The sequence below is a fragment of the Protopterus annectens genome, chromosome 13.part0 (assembly GCF_019279795.1).
Source record: "Protopterus annectens isolate FY-2018-M chromosome 13.part0, PAN1.0, whole genome shotgun sequence".
In the NCBI taxonomy this organism is placed as follows: Eukaryota; Metazoa; Chordata; order Ceratodontiformes; family Protopteridae; genus Protopterus; species Protopterus annectens.
The window spans coordinates 615,022,577-615,037,649 of NC_056747.1; the positions used below are offsets into that span (position 1 = coordinate 615,022,577).

Genomic DNA, 15,073 nt, shown 5'->3' on the forward strand with positions numbered 1-15,073 from the left:
ATTCACAAAAATGGTTATAAACTTTTTCTGTTAGTGTATTTATCTTAAGAATAAATGTTGTGACTTCTATACTCCTAAACTCTAAATAGGTGCCTAACCACCCATCCCTCTGTATTTGTAAATGTGCATGAGTTAAGAAACTAAAATAAACTATTATTTTTAACAACAAGGAGTAGATATATATCAGAGGGATGTCAATAATACCCATACTGTTCCAAATGTGAACAGTCATCAGCTAACAGACTGTGCCCATCCCGCTCATTTTATTATTTATATACTGCATATTCATTTTCAGACTTCTTAAAATATTATATTAATTGTACCCTTAGATATTATATAGAGAGAAAAGGAAAAGTAGCTTTTATAAAAAGTTTTGTAGTAACACCAACATATTATAATTCTTAACATTTCAAGAGTTATTAAAGAGTTAAAACAATATTTTCAAAAAACAAGTACAATATATGTATATTTAAAGAAGGCATCATTTTAAAAATTCAACAACATTTGCAATATTCTTGCTAACAGCAACTAACTGTGGTTCTGTAAAATGTATTGGAAACCATACAAGCAATCATTGTAAACTCATATTATTAATTAACCAGTTCCATCTATTGGACAAACGGGGGGGGGGGGGGGGGATGTTTTTGTACCTTGCTCATAGACAACTTTATAGGTAACTCAATGGTTATGCCAGTAGAATAATGATTATACATTTTAAACATTTAAAGAAGGCAGCACTTTAAAATTCAACAACATTTGCATTATTCTTACTAACAGCAACTAAATGTGGTTCTTTAAAATGTATTGGAACTTCATTTAACATTGCACTGGCAAAAGCTATATAGATCCATCATTGTGTACTCTTATATTAATAATTAACCAGTGCCATCTACTTGAACAGAGAGGAAAAAAAAATGTTTTTATACCTTGCTAATAGACACATTTAAAAGTAACTCAATGGTTATGTCAGCTGAATAATGATTATACATTTTAAACATTTAAAGAAGGCAGCACTTTAAAATTCAAGAACATTTGCCTTATTCTTGCTAACTGCAACTAACTGTGGTTCTTTAAATGTATTGGAATCTTCATTTAACACAGCACTGTCAAAAGCCATATAAACACATCTTTGTGAACTCGTACGTTAATAATTAACCAATGCCATCAACTGAACAGAGGAAGAAAGAAAGAAAAAAAAAAAAAAAAGAGAGAAATGTTTTTGTACCTTGCTCAAAGACATACTTAAAAGCAACTCAATGATTATGCCAGTAGAATAAGTATACATTTCAACTGAAACTACTTATGTCTAATATTTACACTACTTAAACTATTATATCAAAGGTTATATCCCATTTTTTAAATGTAATTTAACACTTCTTTTTTGTAAGCTGTAAATGTACTTTAAAGTCATTTCTCTGTGCAGTGTTAGGTAGCTTTGTAACTTTTAAATGTAAAGGCAGTTACTAAAAGACAGTACCTTAAGTATTACAATGTAGCAAAGAGGTGATCTTTACAGGCAAGTAAGCAGAGTTATTCAGAACACATTCCACATCCATTTGTTTAAAATTTCCCATAAGAGTGGTATATTCTTCTGTCCTGTAGTTCTTTGGAGCTGTAGCACTTGTTTAGCCTTCCAAATGTTGTTTTTGGATCAAAAGATATGAAAAGAGTGGTCTCAGGCAGGATTTACTTTGAAGAGACACAGAAAGGTGGATTTTGCCTGGTCAGGTGTTTCCAAGGATATTTTTTCTTCTTTGTAATAAAATGTTAAAGTTGCAGGATATCTCATTTGGAAACTAATCTTATTTTCAATGAGGTAATTCCAGTATCTGCCGAGTTTGTCGATTTTGTTTAATTTGTAAAGGAAGATCTTGAGTAATCATAACTTTATGTGCTCTCCATGTAACATTATTTTTAATCTTATAAGCTGACAGTATCTGTTGAACATGTGCTGAATTAAGCAGTCTGATATAGATTTGTCTAGGAGGATCACAGGTTTGTGTATGCTTTACAGCTCTGTAAGCTCTTTCGATCACTATCTCATCTAGGAGATAGTTATTAGCCAGAAGAGAGCTTAGTATTTCTTTTATTATTGGAATAAGTTGTGAATTATCAAAGCTCTCTGAAATACCTCTTATGATAAAATTATTTCTCTGGCTTCTAGCTTCCAAGTCTAACATTTTTTGCTGCAATTCTTTAATTATGGTGCCATTGGTTTGTGCTTTTTGTTGCATTTAATTTATTTTTAGCTTAATGTCCATAATTTTAGCTTAATTTTGTTCAAGCCTAAGCACAATTTGGTCCACAGTAGAGCCAAATGTAGTTAGCTTATGAGAGCAACCCTGCACTTCTGTTTGTAAAGGTTGTAAAGCAGTTTTCAGATTCTCCAGTGTTAAAGGTTGTTCCCGTTTTAATCTTTGAGATGTTTTATCAGCTTCTTGTTGTTGCTTGTTAATTTTTTGCCTTTTAGAAGTGTTTTCTTTCTCAGGAGTAGTAATTGCAGACTGTTTGGTTTTTGTGATTACAGTTTCCATCCGATCTGGCTGATTCTCCATTAATCTTGAATAGTTAGATTCCTAGTAGTAGTGCAATTTTTTAAATAAGTCTTGTTATGAAAGTTGTTTTTCTTGTTACTTTCCTCTTATTAGGCCTGTTAGTCTTGAAGAATCCACACCATGCGGTTCAGGACTCGGTTTCCAACAAGTAATTATTTTTCCTTCAGAATGAGAGAATCTTTGAAAAATAAAGATGAAACAGGCAAGTTACTCATATTTCTGCTTTAATCCACTGATGTTTGGTATACTTTTCCTAAGCAATGTGCTGGTTTGAAGTCAGATTATAGTATAAGGAATGCAGGAGCTGCGCTGTCAGTGTGCTTACAGGTTGTCCACTATTTTGGAATCCCAGCAACAGTAAACTTAACTTGAAGCTCACAGTTCCTTGAAAATGCATTGATACTCTTTTTTTTTTTTTTTTTTTTTTTTTTGAGTATTCTCCTAGTTGGTCCTAATTAGGGCATTACACGCACGCCAGCACACACCGTTCTTACCAATGGAATGTTTGTTCACTGCAGATGACTGTAAACTGGGAGTTATTGTCGATCTTTACCTACCACTGAAGCATGGCTTTGTAAATCACAATTTATGAAAAAAAAAAATACTACCCCCCCAAATCCCTCTTATGAAATAACAAAACTTAAAAGTCCTCTATTTTGATAATACAACCACTGATGTCACTTCTGACAGCAAACTGTTAGAGGCAATAGTGGATGGTAATCTTGCATTCCACCTGCAAATATAAAATTAGATAAGAAAAACTAGGGAAGCTTTACAGAGCCCAAAACTTTTGTACCAATGCAGGTAAAACTACACTTGCCACTATTTATCTCCACCCCACACTTCTTAAAGGTGCTCCCATCCTTCCTAACCTCCAGGCTCACAAAAATTAAAACTTTAACAATGTTATTATAATAAGTTGCTACATTTGCAGCAAATACCCCTTTCCAAGCCCACCACTGTAGAGCACTGAAAAGCCTAAAGTGGTTAGAATTCATCATTGTCTAACATATACAATATATACACAGCTTACCACCTATAAAATTATCTAGCTTCCACCTGTCTGTCCAGCAGTAAAAAAAACATTCTACACAGCTATGTTCCCAGTCTGTCACTGCAATCCACTGACCAAAAACTCACATCTGTCTACAAACCTACCAAATCTGCTGGGCATTACCTGTATTTGAACAAGGTTGCTAAAGCCTGGAACTCCTTACCTCTACCCATCAGGTCAGTTCCCTTCCTCCCATCTTTCAAAACCACTCTGAAAGACTTCCTAGCTAAAATCTGGCTCTGTTCTTACTAAAAACTAGGATAAACTACATCTCTAAATGTGAACAAGTACCTTTTCATTCCTTATACCGCCTTACTCTCCCTTTTTCACCTACTTCCTTACTTCTATTATATTCTCTTCCCTGATTTTCTCTCTAAATATACCATAAGCCTGTTTTTCCCTCACTTCATATTGCAATCCATGTTTGTATTCGAGTAGCCTATCTTGAATATCTCTACAAAATTACCCTTGCTCCATACTGCAATTCCTGTTTGTATTCGAGTAACCTACCTTGGATTTCTCTACAAATTGTCTAAAATTTCTCTAACTATTAAATGATTGTCATACAAGTTGTATTGATTCTTAACCAATGTTTTTATATTATGTCTAATTTGTTATAATTATTCAAAGTGAGATTTTTGAAGATTGCAAAATAATTGTTCATAAAATGTTTTATAATAATTCTGAGCTTTTCTCTACGGGCCTCCACTGAAAATGAGCTTCTACCCAGTCGGACTTTCCAGGTAATCAAATGTCAATAAATAAACCAACAAATAAACAAACCAATCCCCTTCTGATAGTGTAACCTTCTTGCAAGAACACACACACATGACATAACTAACTGGTGTACTGAAAATTAGCTCAAATTACAAGTAAAAAAGTGCAGTACTGTGACATTTGGTAAGCAATCCCTCCCCCAAACATACAGCATAGGCAACAATCCACTTCAAATGAAAATGTTGTTAGAGACCTGGACTCATGGGCCTATAAATCACATATCTGCCAGTCATCATGACAACAGTAGTCGGAAAATCCTTCTTAGTGTTGCTGCTTTCCAACAGAATATAATCCAAATCTACAGAAGTCAAGGTTTTTGTAAATTTAAGCACTGATTAGGCCAGTTATTGAGCATAATGCTCCCATTAGGATGGACTTCACTAGGCATATCAAACAACTAGCAAGACCACAGATGTTCCTAAATAAATAGATTAATGACTTACCCTAAACTACCAACAAAAAAACTTTGTCCTTTTCTTCAGAATCTTACATAATCTTGAGCAGAGATCAAACATCTCAATCTCTTAGAGCAAGCAGTCTGGACAAAGCCATAAATAATGGGGGGGGGGCAAAGGCCCCAAAACAGGGACATTGTTTTAAATACTGCTTTTACAAACTTAGAAAAATGACAGAACAACAGGATTAGCATTAGCATTAAGTTCCTGAAGGGTATGAAGTCTGAAACTCAAACACCTGTCACTATTTTCTGACTTCAATGATTTGTCAGTGATTTGCTAGACAACCACAGGACTAAGACAGAATATGTGTGTGTGAAAGAGAGGGAGGATAGAGGAATGATGAGGATGCAAGGAGTAGAGGTGGCAAAGGTGGATGAGTTTAAATACTTGGGATCAATAGTTCAGAGTAATGGTGAGTGTAAAAGAGAGGTGAAGAAGAGAGTACAGGCAGGATGGAGCGGGTGGAGTAGAGTGTCAGGAGTGATTTGTGACAGACGAGTACCAGTAAGAGCGAAAAGGAAGGTCTACTAGAGGGTAGTGAGATCAGCAATGTTATATGGGTTGGAGACAGTGGCATTGACAAAAAGGCAGGAGTAAGAGCTGGATGTGGCAGAGTTAAAGATGTTAAGATTTGCACTGGGTATGACGTGGGTGGACAGGATTAGGAATAAGTATATTAGTGGGTCAGCCCAGGTTGGAAGGTTTGGAGACAAAGCCAGAGAGGCAAGATTACATTGGTTTGGACATGTGCTGAGAAGGGATGCTGAGTATATTGGGAAACGTATGCTAAGGATGAAGGTACCAGGTAACCGGAAAAGAGGAAGGCCTACGATAAGGTTTATGGATGTGGTGAGAGAGGACATGCAGGTGGTTGGTGTGGCAGAGTAAGATGCAGAGGACAGGAAGAAATGGAAACAGATGATCTGCTGTGGAGACCCCTAACGGGAACAGCCAAAAGATGATGATGATGATTGCCAGACAACCACAATTTTGTGTAAAACAGAGCAAAAACAATGAGGGAAAAATCTAGGAATTCTGTACAGCTAAGAGGTTTGAAGGAGATGTGTGTCTTAGCTTTTTCACCAGTTGCCTTGTATTTCTTGCATCTCCACCAGCAGATAAAATGCATTGAAAAAATAGATTTATCACCTATTACAATGAAATTTATGATACTAAGCAAGGGAACAGAAATGAGTCGTAATATAATTCTAAGCATCAAGCTATACAACGGAAAAGTAAATTTATGCTGACCAGTAAATTTGTTTACAGGTACTGATCAATCCAGTCACATGTAACTAAGCGCAAGTAAAGTATAGATTTGTCAAGGAAAGCACACACTATGACAATAAACCTTTCAACTGTCCCTTATTTTGCCTAGCAATTTTGCTTCATCCCTAGTAAAAGTTGAGATTTGAAGGAACACACTTTGGCAATAAGTATACTTTTCAACTTTCTCTAATTTTGTAGAAGAACCTTGATTTTGCCCATCGCCTGGCAAAATGTTTGATTTACTGGTAAATCACTAAGGATTACAGCCAAAGAACAATGTCATACATTAAAGTTTCATACTTCTTGCTCAGAACAGGCAAAGTGATGGAAAATATTTTGTTCAACTTTCCATGGGAGTTACTGTAACATTTAAAATGGTTTCCAGTGTTTGAGTCTTTCTGCCATCAGGTTTCATATGATTTATGAAATAAAAACTTGACAGCCATGAGGGAAGTAAGTGGTTCCAATGTTGCTGATAAGTTACCGACCCTTCTTTTGTAAAATGTGTGATTTTCATTAGGGAGGATCACAGTTTGTCAACAGTAGCACACACTGTTCGGAATATGCATGCTTATGCAAAACTTGGTATTCTATTAACTTTATAAAGTGCATTAGAATACATTTAAAAACTGTCCTTGAGTTATGGTCTTTCTTCAAAAGTGCAGCTAAGTGAATTGTAAACATTTTCTTACACCAAAACAGACATACATACAAATGTAAAAGCTTTGTGAAAAACTAATGTAAAAAAAAACAGTTTGCTGCAGCAAAATCAATAGGCGCATTGGCGCTTCAATTGGGAGCCCAAAATCACTATCGGCATTAATTTAAGAAGCTGGTACTATTTTGCAACACACAGACACACAAAGTAAAATGGAGCCTTCCTGTATCCGTAAAACGGAGCTTTTCTGCATCAGTAAAACGGAGCCTTTCTGCATCAGTAAAATGGAGCCTTCCTGCATCAACAAAACGAAGCCTTCCAGCATAAATAAAATGGAGCCTTCCTGTATTTGTGTGCATAACTGTGCAATCACAATCTAGCTAGCCCTTTTGTTACACTCGTTAGGCTGTTTAGTGAGTGTAAAATAAAAAAAATAAACAGCTTAGTGAGTGTAACAAAAGGATTAGCTAGATCGTGATCACAGTTATGCACATAAAAAAATACTAAATGAAAAAATTAGCAGCAATAAAAGAAATTGGTTGCTATTGCCAACTAAGACCATGTACACACCGTGAAACTAAATGCAGCAGCACAAGCACAAAACAGGCACATATTAAAGCCTTATTCTTACTTACTAAATGGAGAAAAGCCAGGAGAAATTAAGCTGCCACTTTAATTTTGTGAATTAGACAACTGGTTTTAAAAATAATTAGACTCACCAATTAAGCAGTACACGAGAGAAGCTAATGCAGGCAGAGACTCGCACAACAGGTTCCTATTGGAAAATATAGCGTACTGGAAACATCAACAGGAAAAGAACTTTCCTACCTCCTGCAGCTGTATTTGAGCACTCCAAGGGTGGGGGAAGGGCAAGGCAGCTGTGACATCACAGAATGGGCGAGTTTCATTGTTTGAGTGAGAACCAGGGGCTGGCAGTGGTGATATCACTTTGGGGGAGGAAACTGTTTAAAAAAAAAAATACCTGCAGTGCCTGTGCGTGATGACTTCAGTAACTGGAGGACTCCAGCAAGCTTTACTAAAGCGCGAGAGAATGCTTTTGAAAGTGAAACCATACCTGTGCACTAAGGTCGGCTTCTACTGCAGAATTAAGGGGAATTTAAATTTTGTAAATGCTGCATTGCTGTTCGTTTATACAGAAAGCTGTAAATAGGGAGCAAAAGGGCAGAGAAGATGAGGAATGCATTTTAGAAACCCGTTGTTCTCCTTTATGATACATGGATGAAATGCATTAGAAAACTACCTTTGAGGGCAACACCATTCCTGCGAATAGCTGTGATAGCATTGTAAATGTCATCTTCATCCTCAGATGCAGAATTTACACAAACCTCTTCAAAATCCACAGGGACACACGCCTGCCTAGAAACAAGGGAAATAGTTTTAGGATAAGGTAAGGACTAGACTCTCTTCATGTGCTGCATTACTGTTTAAGACAACATCTACAAACCGAATTAAGAATCCTTGGATTCAAAACTAATACAGTAAGGGTTTAGGCAAGGCATTTTAAGCATCGAGTACCACAGTGCTTTACAAACAATGCTGCTTATTAAATTATATGAGTTTTAATAACATGCAAATCAATCTGGCTACAACCAACTGGAGTACCTGTATTTGCATAAGTGTAAATACCTCAAAAAGGTTGGTTACCTTTCCACTGGGACTTGCTCAATACAAACTAAAGAGATGGGCTGTGAACAGAATTTACATCATGTAACTGAAATTTGACTAATCACTGTTAAAACATTTAACCCCAAAGAAAATTATATTCCCTACACACTGAAAACATCTCCAAATACTCCAAAAAGTCAGAGTTAACATAACGCTAGACTAGTGTTGTCATTGTCTGTCCATCTCAACCTATGGGTTACCATATCAGACTGATCTGAAGTCGGCATCTCAGATTCTTCAGCCCCAAAGCCCTGCCTTCTCTATCCATAATACACTGCCCCTCTCTGAATCTTCTCAGATCGAGTTTGCTCCTCCCATAACCCATAAAAAGAAGTTATGTATGTATTTACATTAACATTCCATCTGTATTGTTCATTTTCATGCTTTCTCAACCTATGGGTTTTGGATCAGACTCGACGCTTTACAATCTTAGGATTTGAAGCTCATGCTCCTACTCTCCTACCCATAATACTTCATTCACCCAAATGATCTCACATAGAGTTTGCTACAAACATATCACAAATTCTATATATTGATACAGCTATATCTATATAGGTAGGTACTTGCTGTACAAAGACAGAACAAAGTTCAGGAGCTCAACCAGGAACTGCGGTTCATATGACCATATTCATCAGGTCTCTCAGTCATGGACAGGGGGAAGGAGGGTGGGGAGATAGAGGAAGAATGAAAATGCACAACACAGGTGGAATGTTATGGTAAGGACATAACTTCTTTTTCCAATGTTGTCATTTTCATTCGTTCCTCAACCTGTGGGACAGGGTCCCCAGCTACAATTATATAAGGTGGCCCTCATGAAAGGATATTCCAGAGCACTGCAGAGACAAAAGGTGCCCTATTCCTGGAAATTATGTCTAGTTAAAGTTCGTAATAAAAGTATGAGAACTTGACCAAGAAGCAGCTGCACAAATATCATCAACAGACACTCCTGACCAAAAGGCTTGAGATGTTGCCATGGACCTCTTAGAATGAGCCTCAAAGTGTCTAGGTAAAGGAATACTTTTGGATGAAAAAACAAAAGAAACACAGTCTCTCAACCATTTAGCCACCAAGGATTTGGCAACTGCTTTTCCCTTCTTTACATCTAAGAAAGACATGAACAGTTGGTCAGATTTTCTGAAAGATTTAGTCCTGTCTAAGTAAAAACACAATTGTATATGAACATCTAGTAGATGCAGTGTGTATTCTCCTTTGTTTTGAAAACTGGGAAAGAAAACAGGTAAACTGATAGACTGATTGATGTTGTTTTGTACAGCAACTTTAGGCAAAAAGGATGGACTGGTACGCAGTCAATCTGTCTTTATGAAAAAACAAATAAGGAGATTTAGAAGAGAGGGCGTGTAGTTCACAGACTTCTTGTCAACGTAACAGCTACCAAAACAGCTGTTTTTCACGAGAGAAATTTTAAATCTATTTTGGCTGCAGGTTCAAAGTGGGAAGAACTAATGCCTGTAAAACCACTGTTAGATCCCAAGGAGAAGCTAGATCTTGGGGACGAAGTAAAAGGGGTCCTAAGGAAAGCCTTACATAGTTTAGATGAAACTAGAGATGAAGAATCTACTCCAACATGAAAATCTGAAATGGCTGCTAACTAAACTTTTATAGTGGAATAACTGGCTTCATCTTGGAAAGGGGAAGACAGAAAATCCAACACTGCTGGAGTAGGAGCAGTAAAAGGATTTATTTGCTTCTGTTGAGCCCAAATGGAGAAATCTTTCCATTTACTCTTGTAGGTTTTCCTGGTAGATGATTTGTGGGAAGAAATGAAAATCTTTTGGATCAGGAATGAAAGCCTGGAATGTCTAGCCATCATCGGAATTGGAGAAACCATGTGGTCAATTTGAGGCTTCGAAGATCTGGATGACTTGTTGAGGCTAGAAAGGAGCAATGAGGATTACTTTGTTCTTCAACCTGTGTGCTTTCCGAAGAAATCTGGGAATCAGGGGAAAAGGAGGAAATGCATAGAGTAAACCATGGGGCCAAGCATGAATGAAAGCATCTCTTGGTGACTATCCCTGAGAGGGGATCAAGGCAAAGAAACTGCTGCATTTGTTGTTGGCAGGAGACTCAAAGAGATTGCAGCAAGGTTGATCCCATTTGAGGAAGATCATATTTGCCACCGACTGATTCAGAGACCACTCTTGAGGCATCAGTAAAACTCTGCTGAGCCTGTCTGCTAGGATGTTGTACTCCCCTGGAATGTGCATTGCAGTTAGAAAGTGGTTGGTACAGATCGCTCACTGCCACACACTCACTGCTTCTCAACACAGAGGATAAGATCTGGTTCCTCCTTGTTTGTTGATGTACCACACTACCCTGACTGTATCGTAATTGTCCCTACAGGGAGAACGTTGTGTACTATTTACACTGCTAGAAGGACTGCTCTCATCTCTAGGATGTTGATATGCAATTTGGTCTCCTGTGATATCCACGTGCCTTGGACCACCTGACCCAGAAAAATGCCCACCCACCCCAGTTGGGAGGCAACTGTGGTCAATGTGGCGTTTGGGGGGGGGGGACAAACTGGCTTCCTTGACTAACTTCCAGGGGAATGAAGCCACCAGAAGAGGGAGTCTTTGCACACCAGTGATAGCTTGATCGAATGGCTTAATAGGTGTTGTAGCAACCACTGAACTGATAATGTCCACTGCAGAATTCTCAGCGTAAGCATGCTGTAACAGGGTTATTGTGGCAGCCATGGAACCCACAGCCCTGACTGCAAAGCTTGCTGGAGGAACTGACATTTCCAAAATTTGTATGATACACACAACCTTAAATTTGAAATCCTGCCTGGAGTCAGATAGGCCATAGTTTTGGTAGTGTCCAAACACACTCCTATAAAGTCTACTGTTTGAACAAGTTGCAACTGCGATTTCTTCATGTTGATGGTTACGTCAAGAGTGGAAGCTAATTGTAAAAAATGGTTCCTGGCTTGGATGAGTAGATGCCTGGTTGGAGCAGTTAGAAGCCAGTTGTCCAGGTAAGGAAACATGTGGAATCCCTGCAGTTAGAAGTGAACTGTAACTACTGCCATGCATTTGGTAAACACCCTGGGAGCTGTGGTGAGACCAAATAGAAGCACTCTGAATCGATAATTGCTGGCCTCCAGCCTGAAGTGAAAATACCTTCTGGAGTGTCCATTTTGATATGGTAGTACGCATCCTTCAGGATCATCCAGTCATCCAATTTCAGGTAGAATGGACTGGACCATGACCATCCTGAATTTGGAGTTCTTTACTGATTTATTCAGATATGTCAGATACAAAATTGGCCTTAGGTCCCCTGTCTTTTTTGGTACTAAAAAGAATCTAGAGTAGATGCCTGACCCAATTTGGTCGGGCGGGACCTCCTGAATGACTCTGTTTTGAAGCAGCTTTGAAACATCTAAAGCTGCTGCCTCTCTCTGATTGGGTGGAACATCGAGGAGGTAAGCTCTTGGTTTGGGAAGACTGAAAATAGAGAATGGAGTAACAATTGGATACGATCCTTTGCACCCACAAGTCATTTGTAATGGCTAGCCAGGCTTCTAGGTGTAAGGATAAGTACCCCCGCACCCGAATACCTCCAAAGAAAGACAGTCAGGCCACTTTGCAGGAGCGTTTTAAGGTCTGTCTGAGAACAATTCCATACAGCCTCAATTCTGCGAACCTCCTCTGACACAAGGGTAGCATCTCCCATTATAACTGTTTCAACCCTCTACTTTCTGGAGGAAAATTCTCCCTGAGTTTATGGAAAAGGACCCTGAGACTTCCTGAACCACAATTTTTTACCACCATGCTGATTCCTGAAGAAGGATCTTTGTGGGGGTAGAAAACTGGATTCCAATGGCAGACAAGGTATTTTCATCTTTCTCTTTACAGGAGAGTGTCTCTCTGATTGTGGGGCCAAACAATGATAATCCATGAAAAGGTGCATTGACGAATGACTCCTTGAAAGGTTCTGCAAAGTCGCACAGCCACATCCAGGCATGATAATGGTGGCCGTTGAGGTGCCCTCTGCAGTGTGGGAAAATAACCTCATGGACGCATTGGAAAATGATTGAAGAGTGACCATTCTGGACAAAAAAGTCTTATGTTCCTCATCAGACAAGGACTGTGCTAGAAAGTTCCTTGACCAAGCCCCTCTGTAGCCTCATAATGTGGGATAAACAGCTCAATGCTCACAAAGCAAAGGTGGCAGAAGTGTAAACTCTCTTGCCAAACCTGTCCAAAGACCTAGATTCCCTGTTTAAAGGATGGACAGTGGAGCTTTCCTGAGCCAGCTCCTTTTAAGTGGCTGCCGCAACAACCATAGGATCTATGGAGATCCCTTTGGTCCAATGAGATCTGTCAATGGGGGCAGCAAGCATCTTATCCCCCTGTCTGGGAATGGGCTGTACAGCATTGTGTTCTTTCCATGCCCTGGTAAATACTAGGTCAATAAAAGCATATGCAGGGGAGGGATACCAAAGATGTAGATGGGCTGGACCCAAAAGCCTCCAAACACACCACTTCCTCAAGGCTGGGGTTTTGGGCAGAGCAACCACCTTTCTGAAGGAGGCTCTTCAAGAGGTCTGCAAAGGCAACATCATCATATGGAGATCTTGGGGACCCCTCCCCTTTCTCAAAATCAGTGTCGGTGATGATTGATTCATAGAGGGAGTCCAGGTGTCTCCTTTTACACTTTCTCTTCCGGAGGATCTCCTCGGTGGGATGCTGCAGCCAAATATCAGAATAGATCTGGGGTTCCACAGGTGGAAGAGATTGGAGGCTTCCTTAGACTGGCTGTCCCAGAGTAGAAGCGAGGCCTCAGTCACAGATCCCATGGACGTGGGGAGTGGTTCCGATGGTATGAAGACCAGGATCCTTCTGCAATTTGAGAGAACCCTTTCCACCACCTTGAAGGCAGAAGGACTCTGAGAACCCAAAATCCGTCCCTGTGGAGCCGAAACTGTCAGAGTAGACTTCTGTTCAAAAAACAAATAAGTGCCCAAATTCACCAATACTTCAAAAAATAGCACTTAGGATGCAGTCCAATTCCAATAAAACACTTTTATTCAGCTTCATGAAGTAAAGAGACATCCACATAAAGTTTCACATATAAATGCGTTTTCTCCCTTCTGGTTCCAGGAAAAGGATCTTTGAGGGATGGAGAAATGTACCCAATAGGCAGACAGTGTCTTCCCTTCCTGTTCACCCCCAGTCAAAGTCTCTGACTTTTGGACTAAGAAGGAAACTATCACAGGGGTTACTTAAAACAGACGCCTTAAAGCAGTCTGCAAAGTTACACAAACGCATCTAAGCAAGATGATACATCATAACACCAGTGTCTGCAGAGTTGGCAGTATCATTTGCAACACTAAAAAGAAGCCTCACGGATACACTGCAGATGGATTACATAACAGACAGATGAACTTGCTGAAACATTCACCACCTGTGGCTGTAATATCAATACAGTTTCTGACATCTCTACACTCAAATCACTTTGCAGAATTATCAGGTGTGCCAAATAGCTCGCAGCATCAAAAACAAAAGTGACCAACGTATAAAAGTGCACTTCTCTAGAGGGTTCAGTGCCCAAGGGTCCTTACTTTGTGGGGTCAACAGAAAGGTTCTCCTCAGACATCTTCTTGATGGCTGCAGCAACCACAGTGGTATCAACCATGGGGCTCTTGGTCCAAAAATATTCACCTTTGGGAGGGACAAGGAATTTGCATAGCTTCCAGGTAAGAGTTCCAATAGGTTGAGTTCTCTTCAAACCCACTGGGACTCCAGATCAATGACGACATCTAAAGGAGCCATTACTCAGGGTATGCATCAAAAGCCACAAGAAATACAGCCTGCTTGGGGGGGTTAAGGCTTTGGTGGTATGTCCTCCATGCTGTCTCATCAATTCTAATGAGTCGCCAAAGAAAGCATCATCACGGAGGAGTTTTAGGGAGACTTCTCCATTGATGTTAGTACCCTCAGTGAGCGACTCCTCCAGGGAGTTGAGATGCTTCCTCTTGCACCCTTTAAGTGAACCTCCCAAAGAACGGATGTCCTGGTGGGGGGACACACCGAAGAAGTGAGAGATCCCAAGGGCTGCTCTGGATCCAGGTGATGCCAGCCTGAGGAATCAGATGAATGACAGGACCAGGACAAGTCTGACTTGGTAAATAAAGGCCCAGTCTCCGACAAAGAGAGAATCCTCTTAACAACAGTGAATGCAGACACTATGATTAGACAGCTAGGCACAGTTTCCCTCAAATTCATAGATCAGAGACAGAATAAATGTTATATATATATATATATATATATATATCTATATCTATATATATATATATATATATATATATATATATATATATATATATATATATGTGAGTGTGTGTGTGTATGAGAGAGAGAAAGAGCAGTGCCCAGAGCAGACCCAGTCTGATGTTGTCGAGATCACAGCAGAGCTAATTAAACCAGAAGCACCCAAAGGAAAGGGTGGCTCCAAAATCCTGAGCAAACCTGACCCCATAGCATTAGCTCCTAATGCTCCTGATGCTTTAGCTCAGAGATGTGCTCAGCACCATGGAAGATGGAGCCAAGCACATCAACGAGGGGAGCCAGTGGCAGACACAGCCAAACTG

General features: G+C 39.4%; 2 protein-coding genes across 3 annotated transcripts in view; both read right to left on the reverse strand.

Annotated features, from left to right (window-relative positions):
• Nucleotides 1-8,684, reverse strand: part of IDH3G (isocitrate dehydrogenase (NAD(+)) 3 non-catalytic subunit gamma) — a 415,676-nt gene extending 406,992 nt beyond the window's left edge. The window contains exons 1-2 of the mRNA XM_044055463.1: nt 8,658-8,684; nt 8,033-8,186 (exon numbers count right to left, since the gene is read on the reverse strand). Of these exons, the coding sequence (XP_043911398.1) occupies nt 8,033-8,186; nt 8,658-8,684 (181 nt within the window). The remainder of the gene's footprint in view (nt 1-8,032; nt 8,187-8,657) is intronic.
• RAD51C (RAD51 paralog C) overlaps nt 1-15,073 on the reverse strand; it is a 1,235,792-nt gene that overhangs the window by 1,155,210 nt on the left and 65,509 nt on the right. The gene's annotated exons all lie outside the window — the stretch shown is intronic.